Source organism: Theobroma umbraticum, unplaced genomic scaffold, assembly GCF_002168275.2.
Source record: "Theobroma umbraticum cultivar Fairchild unplaced genomic scaffold, ASM216827v3 scaffold_44.0, whole genome shotgun sequence".
Lineage (NCBI taxonomy): Eukaryota > Viridiplantae > Streptophyta > Magnoliopsida > Malvales > Malvaceae > Theobroma > Theobroma umbraticum.
The window spans coordinates 2403643-2413507 of record NW_018397255.1 but is presented as its reverse complement, the minus strand read 5'-3'; the positions used below and the strand labels follow the sequence as shown (position 1 = coordinate 2413507).

At 34.7% G+C, this 9865-nt stretch overlaps 2 protein-coding genes across 2 annotated transcripts in view; one reads left to right on the top strand and one right to left on the bottom strand.

Annotated features, from left to right (window-relative positions):
* Positions 1-128, top strand: part of LOC110410096 (Subtilisin-like serine endopeptidase family protein) — a 2591-nt gene extending 2463 nt beyond the window's left edge. Inside the window, 1 exon segment of the mRNA XM_021419687.2 lies at positions 78-128. Coding sequence (XP_021275362.1) covers positions 78-128 — 51 coding nt within the window.
* Positions 129-3252: 3124 nt separating this feature from the next.
* Positions 3253-5216, bottom strand: MAPKKK19 (mitogen-activated protein kinase kinase kinase 19). Its single transcript, XM_021418417.2, has one exon. The coding sequence runs from the start codon at positions 5072-5074 to the stop codon at positions 3998-4000; it is 1077 nt and encodes a 358-aa protein (XP_021274092.1). The 5' UTR covers positions 5075-5216; the 3' UTR covers positions 3253-3997.
* Between the last annotated feature and the right edge of the window lie 4649 nt (positions 5217-9865).

The following is a 9865-nucleotide window of genomic DNA, read 5'->3' as shown; positions in this document are numbered from 1 at the left end:
GGGGCTAGCCTGGGTAGTCTGAATGGCGCACCGACTCAGCCAGTGCCATTGACACTCAACTTCATGGTTCGTTCTAGGGCTTATGTTTTGGGCAAGTTGGTCAAGCCCAAGTTCTACAAGAGAATTGAATGTTCGGTAACCATGGACCCCAAGAAGATGAACGTGGCTATTTCACTAAAAAACAAATGCATTTACAGCTAATAATTTTATCGTTTGTTTGATGGCCCGAAATTATTTTGAGAGAAAATATGGTAGGGTGAGATGAACGAGAGTGGCCAGGCAAGTTTACGCGAGTAGCTTGGATCGTGGAGACCGGGCTCAGGATTCTCTGGCTGTGACAATCAATCAGAGGGCATAGGAAATCTAGTGGTCGGTGGTTTAAATATTATATAGTTTTTGGCCTTTCTAAGATTTGTCTACACTTATAAGTTAAACGAGTTTTGGATATAAATTTTTATGCTTTGCTCCAAATATTTGGAACATTTTGTTGAATGCTTTACTTTTTTCTCTTTTTTTGCCTTAACGGGCATTAAGATGTAATATATGATTTGGAATTCAAGTCAAATTTTTGTTTGAAGATGTATCAATTTTGAACTTAGATTATATCCATTATATATATTTAATTGTCGGACTGAAAAGTATAAGAATATTTTCAAAAAAAATTCAATATTTTTTCATGTTTGAAAAGGAAAAAATATAAAAATAAAAAAAAATTTACGGATCGATGAAAAATAAGCCGTTGATCTTAAAAATTGTCTTACACATTGTAATTTTGATATTGACTTTCAGTATGCTTTTAAGTGTCCGAGTTAATTTATATTTTTACAATTTTAAAATCAAGGTTTTGTTCATTAAAATGTACTCTTTTTATTTCGTTTAGAATTTTGTAAATTTTAATAAAATCTTTAGAAGTAGTGGGAAGCCGGATTACCTTTGGGCTGGGCTTGGACAAAGATGCTTTGGGTTGTCATTAGACTTGTCAAATAATGCATTTTATTATTTATAATAAAAAATATATAAGTTCAAATATTACAAATATTAAAATTAACGTATTTTTATTATGGTAATATTAAATTATATACATATAATTAAACGGGTTTCGGCGAACTTTTCCAAGATAAATTGAACTATGCATTATAATTACAAACTCAACCTTAATCTTTATAGAATTTTTCATATATTAATGAAAAAAATATGAAAATGTATTCTAACTTTTGAGTTTAATAATGAAATTATATCAACTTTAGGAATAAAACGTGCATATATTATACTTAATTTTGAACAATAAGTTTTACACATTTATAACAAACTGTTCTTGGACTCTATAAATCCAAAAGCTTAAATGAATAAATCACCTTTTTCTTGGTCAAACTACACTAATTTGTTAAATACATATAAAATTATAAATCAAGCTCAAGTTCAATTATAGAACTAAATGACAAGCATATATAATTCTGACCATTTGATTCACGTAACTTGACATTAAGTAATAAAAACTGGGGCCTGGGCCGAAGGAGAGAGAGGGGCTTCAAATCCTAACTTGGACATTTCCCACCCCCTTCAGGCAGAAAAGTGGTCTACATGAATTGCTACATTGTTCATACATGTACCTTTGAAACCCAAATTTATGTTCTTTGCTGGTCTATGCCTGGAATCAATCTTATCATTCTTTTTAGCTGGATACACGAGAGGAGAAGTGGACTAACTTCCTGAAGAAAGGTAAAAAAGAAGGAAAGAACTGCTTAGACAAGGAGCTTCCAGGAACTTGCCTGAATAAAAACAAAGTCTGCATTCAAGGCAATTGCAGTTTCCATTTCCTCATGGCATGTCTACATGATGATAAAACATTTTCATCACACTTTCCTTTTTCCTGAATTTCTCAAAGAATCAATTACAAACATGTACCATCATTTTCCCATTTTTTTCTGCTGGTAATGAAGCCAAAGCATCTGTAAGTTCAAAAGGAAAGAACATGCCAGTTTATGGATGTGGGGACAGCTCTTTTGAGGGCCTAAACTCTTCTAGCCGTGTAGCCAACTAACCACTTGCCATGCCTTCATTAGCCGCCAGACTCTGCCTCAAAGTTCAAAGTCATCATAGTGACAAAACTAAATGCCATCCATTCCAAATTCCAGAGGGGAGAGGTCCCAGGTTTGTTAATCCCATATAAATTAAACCAGCACTCTTAATCAGTTATACTTTTCCTCCTACAAAGTTAGCATAAAGTCTAATCTTGCAATGATCCAAAGTCCACAACAAACTAATACGCATCGCTTGTTCAAGAAGGAAAACCCAAGATGAAAATCATAATAAAAAAACAAAAAAAAAAAGAAAAGGAAATGAAATGAAATGAAAGGAAGGTTTGCAAAAAACTCAAACCGGCTACAATCAAAAGCAACATGAACCAGAATCATGATGATTAGGTGAGGAGATCTTCATAAATTCTTTATCATAACTTTAGAAGAAACAAATATATATACATATAGAGGGCGTGGTTATGAAGTAATGACATTTGGATGTTATTTATAGCATATGAATCTCATGTAAAACGTTTCTTCTTTATGTATGGCATGCCAATCTTGTGCATGGAATTGGATCCAAAGTACTGATGAGCTGTTAAGTTTAATACTTTGCATTCTCCTGTCCACATATTGATATGGGTTCATATATTTTAATATTAACATTTAGTTTTGGTATTGAGTTGCTATATCCCTTATTATTGCTGCTACTTATTTGCTTTTGAAATGAAAGAAAAAGAGTTTGGTGTGGATATGAGTACAAAATGGTTAAAGCAAGTTGGTTTAGCTTTGGTCATGCATGAGAACACAACCCAAAGTCCCACTTAATGATTTATCCTGCACCGACGGGTTGTTTTACAAAATGCTTGGGTTGGGGCAATCTAAACAGAGGTGTCGGCAGGCTGCAGTCTGCCTATACTCTTTGCTTTTTCTGGGCGTTGAGAAATCATTATTGCTTAACGCAAGGAAATTCTTTGTCACTCATTTCACTATTATTAAGTTATTTTATTGATCGACAATGATACTTCACTGAATTTCTCTTTTATTGTCGAATTTAAAATTATAACCGATTTATAATGTGTAAATATATAAAGTTCATGGACTGTGTAATTCTGAATAAAAGAACGAAATATTAAAGAAAATGAAAAGAAGTAAAAACATTTACTCGGTTATCTTTATATTGACATCAACATTACCTTACATGATTGAAAAATCTAAATTAGTGCCAGTCAATCACCAAAGTTAGAAATTCAACTAGTTGATTTGTATGACTTGAGCTGCCCTGCCTGGTTGGCTAGGTGGCTGCCCTGCTTGGTATTTGGAGTTTGGACAAAATAATCAGCTCCACAGGAAAATAAGCATGAGTTTCACACGTGAATTCAGTTCAGACTGCAATATGTCAACCATGATTTCATCAAAGAGAAGTAGCAGATTCATCTCTTCCTAACCTTCTCCCATTAGTCCTTGGAAGTTCGAAAACATGAATATGTTACTCTTTGAAATTTAGGAGTCTATGTTCACATATGCTCGAGGGGTCCAGTCAAAAGTTCGGAATTTGAGAATACAACACACGGATTGGTAGACTGAATATCTCAATGTTAGATGAACAATTACCGACCGCTGTAAAAAAATGATGATTAGGTACAATTTGATTGGAATTGGAACTTGAACTGAAGCAGCCCAACAAATTCTTAACTAACTCAGGGTTAATTTTCTGCGTATGTAAAGTTTCAATATTTGTTGGGAAAGGATTTGGAAATTTTTTTTTATTTCAAGGAAAATTCAAACAAAGAATGGCTGTACACTCTGTGGCCATCTGAGTGGCCAATCAGAACTCATCATCAGCAAAAAGTCAGTCTGCCCAGATTTCCTAATCATTTACAATCAAAAAATGGTCACCAATTGCTACCAAAAAACGAAAACCAATTGGATCAGAGCCGTCAGATTTGATGAAGGCAATCGAACCACTTTCTCTTCTTCTACCTCAACGTGATCCAGCTCCCGGAAACTGACCAATTGGGTGCCTGATGACAAGCCAATTGATGAATCCGATCCAAAGGTGATGAAACGTAACTCGAAAACGATGAAACGAGGCTTGAATTCTCTTGGAAAGTTGATTGAGAAGAAGCTGTAGATTGGGTTGAAACCCAGTCTGGAAAATCAAAAGGACATCTTGGCGACATTGAAAATTCTTCAAAAGAACAATTTGGAGATGTCGATGCTTCTTCCAGTGCAACAGTCTCATCATCAGCAGCCACAAAAGGATGATCCAGGAGCATCTCAGCGGTCCATCTGTCATTTGGATCCTTGACAAAGCACTTTCCAAGAAAATCTTTTCCATCCTCAGATAACTCTGCAGGAATTTCCGGTGATTCGTCACTAACACCAATTTTAATCAACAAAGCCGCCAAGTTTGTTCCTGGTTTGAAATTCCAGGCAGGTTTCCCTGTAAACATCTCAACAATAACACACCCAAGTGCCCAGATATCCACAGGTGAATCATACTCATTATCATTAACCGACTCTGGCGCGATATTAAGAGGAGTTCCCCTGATTTCTATCCTCCTCGGTTCATCTCCCTCTTCTTCCCCGATTCTCTTTGCCAATCCAAAATCAGCTATCTTGACATCCCCATTACCGAACAAAAGAAGATTTTGAAGTTTAATGTCACAGTGAGCAAATCCCTTGGCATGAACAAAGAGTAACCCTTTAAGTATCGATCTTGCATATCTTCTAACATCGGATTCTATCAAGTTTCCACCGCTTTTCTTAACCTGATCAGCCAAGCTTCCCTTATCAGCATACTCCAAGAACAGATTATATAAGCTCTCACCGTTCTCGAGTGTATAACCATCGCCAAAACAACGGATGATTTGCGGGCAAAAACCAATTTGATCAAGCACTTCCTTCTCGCTCTTGAGAGAAACAGACTTGAAGGTTTCACAAGACTTGACAGCCATTACAGAAGGACTCTTTGAAAAACCCTTCTTAGGTAATACCAAATTGACAGTACCAAAACTTCCGCACCCAATCGTATATCCTCGAACCCAGTCCATTGAAGACTCCAACTTTCACTCAAGAAATCAAGGTTGCTTTCTCAGTTGAGGGCCAGTTTTGGGAGAAGCAGAGGACTTTTTAGCTTCTTTCTTTGTGAGAGAAAAACAAAGGAAACCAAAAACAGAGCTCACAGGTTTCAAGTGGAGCAAAATCCTATATATATAGCAGGAGGATTTTTTTTTTATTTTTGGTTTATTTTATTGGTAGGCGCTCAATTGTCATGGTATGAGATGAAATTTCCTGTAATTAATGCACGTGATAAGCAAGGATATTTATTTGTTTTTTTATGATTTTCCAAATTTGGATACGAAAACAACGTACCCCAGTTTTGAAACGTGGTTGATATGGCGGATCCGTAGAGATTTTTACTCGAGAGTTTAGGGCCACGCGGATTTGGATCTTTTATACCTTTCCATTACAAATTTCCATCAATCTTCCTATTCCTGCACTGGATAAGATTTTAACATGGTCCTTTTTTTAAAAAAATACTTAATTAAGCGTGGCTCATGAGGCATTCCCCCTCTTTACTACTATTTTAGTTGCTGATTAATTTTTTTTCCAAATTTAATTAGCTGAATCAAGATTTTAATAAATAAAACTAATTTACACACAAATGATTCATGGATTTATGTTTTTCTTTTTTGGGTATAGATTAAAAAATTATATATTTTGTCAGATTCCTATATCTATTTAATTTAAAATTTTAAAAAAATTATGAAGTAAATGTACATAGATTAAATAAATACTTTATACGCACCTAATTCCCTTAGAAAAAGCAGAAAATTGGTTAAAATTGAGTCAAAGGGGTAGAGAGCACATGCCCCAAATTTTTAGCTTCCGTACAGGTAAGTGCTTATCCCAAAGAGTAGCATTTCCTCCAATTCTTTTATCATTAATGCTCTGTGCTATATGATGGTGCCAATAACCGCTTAATTTGGTTATAATTAATTATACTTGTAGTAGATATACGTGTAAGTTGAATTAACCCACATATAATATAAACTGAATTAAATCAGTTTGTTTTTCTCTTATAGAAAAAGGAAAGCAAATTGACTAAATTAGTGTAATTAATATTGTTGATAAATGTTAGGCGTTGTTAAAGAGCATTTCTCAAAGAATTAGCAATAAATTACAAATTTATGATCAAGGCAGATTTTCTATTCTCAAGATCCTAAGTAATGAACAAAGACGGAGTTGTTAATAATTAAGACTATTTACCCCATTTCACTATCAACTTTTCTTGTCATTTAATTAAGTTATTTATAAAATTTATATTGAAAAAAAGTATGAATTGCTCGTGAAATTTTTAAATTTCACGTTCACGTTCCACATATATAAGATAATCATTTAATTAAGTTGTGATAACTTGACAATGAAAATCAACTTTCTTTTTTGTTACATGGAAACAAAGCATAGCCAGTGATCATATTCTAATCTTCCTTTAGAAATGTTTTTAATTTTAACCTTGAACTGGGGAGGTTTGGGTGATTGTCTACATGTCCCTCTCTTTTCCCTTTCAATGTTCCAATAGTAAGGCACACAATTCCAGTTGTCACTTGAAGGAAAAGAAATGTAACTAATTTTTATGGGGGTTGCCTAACAATATAGAGTTGGCAATTTATGATTCACTTTTTCATATGATTGATTATCTTTCTTTCTTCTTTTTATTTTATTTTATTTGGTAGTGATAGGCTAAATACAATTGAATATGGAAGCAACTATCTGTAGACACAAAATCTCCGAACGCGTGTCTCATGTGCTGTGAACAATGTCCATCATTTTTGAAAGCCCTGCCTTGTGAAGTAGATTTCGATTCTTTAAAGCAAAATACACATAATTTGGTACCACCATATTTACTTTTTGGGATCTTGATGTTAAACACGTTGGTTTGGTTTCCCAAGTGTTGCCGGCTGTCACCACCTGACCCAGCTCACAACAAGTATTGGCAATTGCCCTAATAAACTATCTTAAAATTAACCCAATTATCCAAAACCATGTAACTTGCACTACTTAATTCAATATTTTTTCTATAATAAATTATATAATGAACGTATATGTTTTTCACTCAATTTTTGATAAAATTGTAAATATATATAAATAAAAATTACAATCATAATAAACCATTATACCCATTTAAGAAATAAAATAAATAATGAGACGATCATTTTCAACATTAGATGAACAGACTTGAACCTAGCTAAGACTTGTTGTCATTCAAATTCTTAATTAAGATTGTAGCATATTTGAATTTGATTGTCTTGAGTTAAGCATATTTTCTTTTAAAAGCCATTTTTAAATTATGATTGTTATAGTACATATTTAAATAAATTTAAAAAATCTTCTTGATTTGAGTGTTTTTTTAAGAACATTCTGAATTAATTACTTTTCAAACATTAAAAAAATTATGACTAGGCATGCATAGGATGAGAAGTTGCCAATGCAAAATATATTTTAACAATTACTAGCCTTAGAATTTAATTTAAAAATACTAATAAAATAGATGAAACAGGGAGGGTCCAATGAGACAATTAATATCCCATAACTGTCATGAAAAGGCGGTGTGGGTTTCAGATCATCCTCAATCCAGCTGCACGTTAACATTACCTAAGCTTTCAAAATTCAGATCAATTTGGCCAACTTGTTTAACTAGAAAGTGAGCTCATCATGGAATCAGTGGCATTCACTTCGAATCCAGTTCTCTCTCCGCACAAAGAAAGAGAAAAGGGGAGGTCACGTTTTCGCTCTGCAAACCTTAGCCATCACATGTTGGCACGTTCTAACCCCTGAAATCATATGTCGCTACACTCTTGTCTGTTGGGCAGCTCTTAATTTCTTTTTAATTCCCCCAAGGAGGAAGGACCCAATCGTTGTTTAGTCCTCCTCTTTTCTTTGCTTTGCTTACTTCACAATCCATGCTCTTTTTTTCTTTCCTCTCTACTTGTTATATACTGTGCATTGCTTTAGACGGTTATAGCACAAGGGACGTTTTTTGTAGTTAAATTCCAAGAACCAAAGCCTTCACGTGCTCCAGGCCTCTCCCCCTACCAATCCTTTTCTTTTTCAAGGCTTTTCAATTTTTTTTAAAAAATTATAGCTGATGACACTTGCAAGGAAGGCAGACAATTTGTGTACCAGAAAGTCTCTCATCACCATTCCCAAGTGAACGAAGGGGATAGAAGAAGATGTGGGGTCAAGCTTTGCTTAATGTTGTGATTTTCAAGTTAGAAAACTGAAAAAGGCAATGTCACGTCAACATGCATAAAAAATGCAACGGATCAAGGTTGCATGAAAAAGATGGGAAAACTCTTGGCCTCTATCAGACGTTTAGCATTTTTTTCCCCTTTTTTTGTTGTATTTTTTGGTGTGGGGAGAGAGCAATTTCTTTGTATGAAAGTGTTGGGAGGGGTAGATGGGTGTGATTTACTCATTAGGTATAGGTTGGACAACGCTCAATCTAAAGCATTCCCTTCTTTCCGCTAGAGCTCACGTTTTCTGAATTGCTAATTTTGAAAGGGAGCGTCCAAGTTACATGAAAGTGATTTCCATATTACAGTAATATATTATACAACTCCTTTTCTTTGATTTGTTAACCACCAGAAAGGGGCCAACATTAATTAGTAAGGATTGCTTACATGTTTTTCTCGTGATAGTTGTCAATTTCTTTCATTTATTGCAAAAAGTTTTAATTATATAATTTGTTTCAATCGTATTGTTTATTTATGAAATTCAATTAATTAAACTAATTAATGCTCATGAAAGATGAGTTAAATCCATCCACAAATAGCAATTAACAATTTTTTTTTGTTAGTATGTAATAATTTAATTTAAAATGTATTGAATGGATAAACGTTTTAAAGGAAAAAAAATTCTTTTTATTAAATTGGGGACTTTGAACTTGTTTATACCAAGTACAATCTTTTATTTAATTTTATTGAAAACACTGAACGAGGGGAGGCGTGGCTAGCTACTTCTTTCGGTAGCACCCTTAGCTTACTTTTGGAAACCTGGAAGTCATCGAAAATGTCATTTCTGCGGCACAAAAATTAATAAGATAGCATAAACTTATTAATTAAATCGAAAACCGAAAATAAAAATTCTGGCTCGCCGTCAAGATGTCAATTTTCCTGGGAGAAACAGAAAGAAAAATACTGGAATAATGGGATTTTGTCGGTTCTTGGATTAGGCCACGACCCACGTGAGCCAAAGATACAACGAACCGTTGATGAAACAGAGGGTGCGACCGCGTCTAATCAGTTATCAATTTATTTGGCAAAGAAAATATGAACCTCGAGGGTCCGTAAAAGAGGAGGATAGCCGAGCCGACCAGCCAACCAACAAATACCAAATTGCGCCATGCAATGCACCAAGAGCGGTTTTGAGGGTTCTGTTAGTCAATATCCATTAAAAATGCAGCCTCGGTCTGTGGGGACCCCTAGCTCACCCCGCTGAGCTCATGCTAATGCAACTCTCAAAGGTTCATGGAATCTTGGCCACTCTAACCCAGGACCAAGGGGCCAGCCACAGCCAGGTAGCCCTTGTTTGATTTTGACCCTTTCGATTGGGATCCGCCTCCGATTGTTTTTGCGCCACTGCAATCGCCAAATTTTGTTTGCTTTCGGCTGCATAATAATTAATGTGTTTTTCATTTTAATTTTATTTTTTTTGCTTGAAGGGGTTAATCTTTTGGGTAGATTGTGAAAATGGGACCCCGATTGATCTTAATCTTGTCCGTATCAGCTTTTGGACCTACATAAGTGAATTTGATCCACCAATCATGGGGGATTCTCCTC

Coding starts and splice junctions, on each gene's coding strand:
- MAPKKK19 (XM_021418417.2), bottom strand. CDS start 5,074: ATGGACTGGGTTCGAGGATATACGATTGGGTGCGGAAGTTTTGGTACT.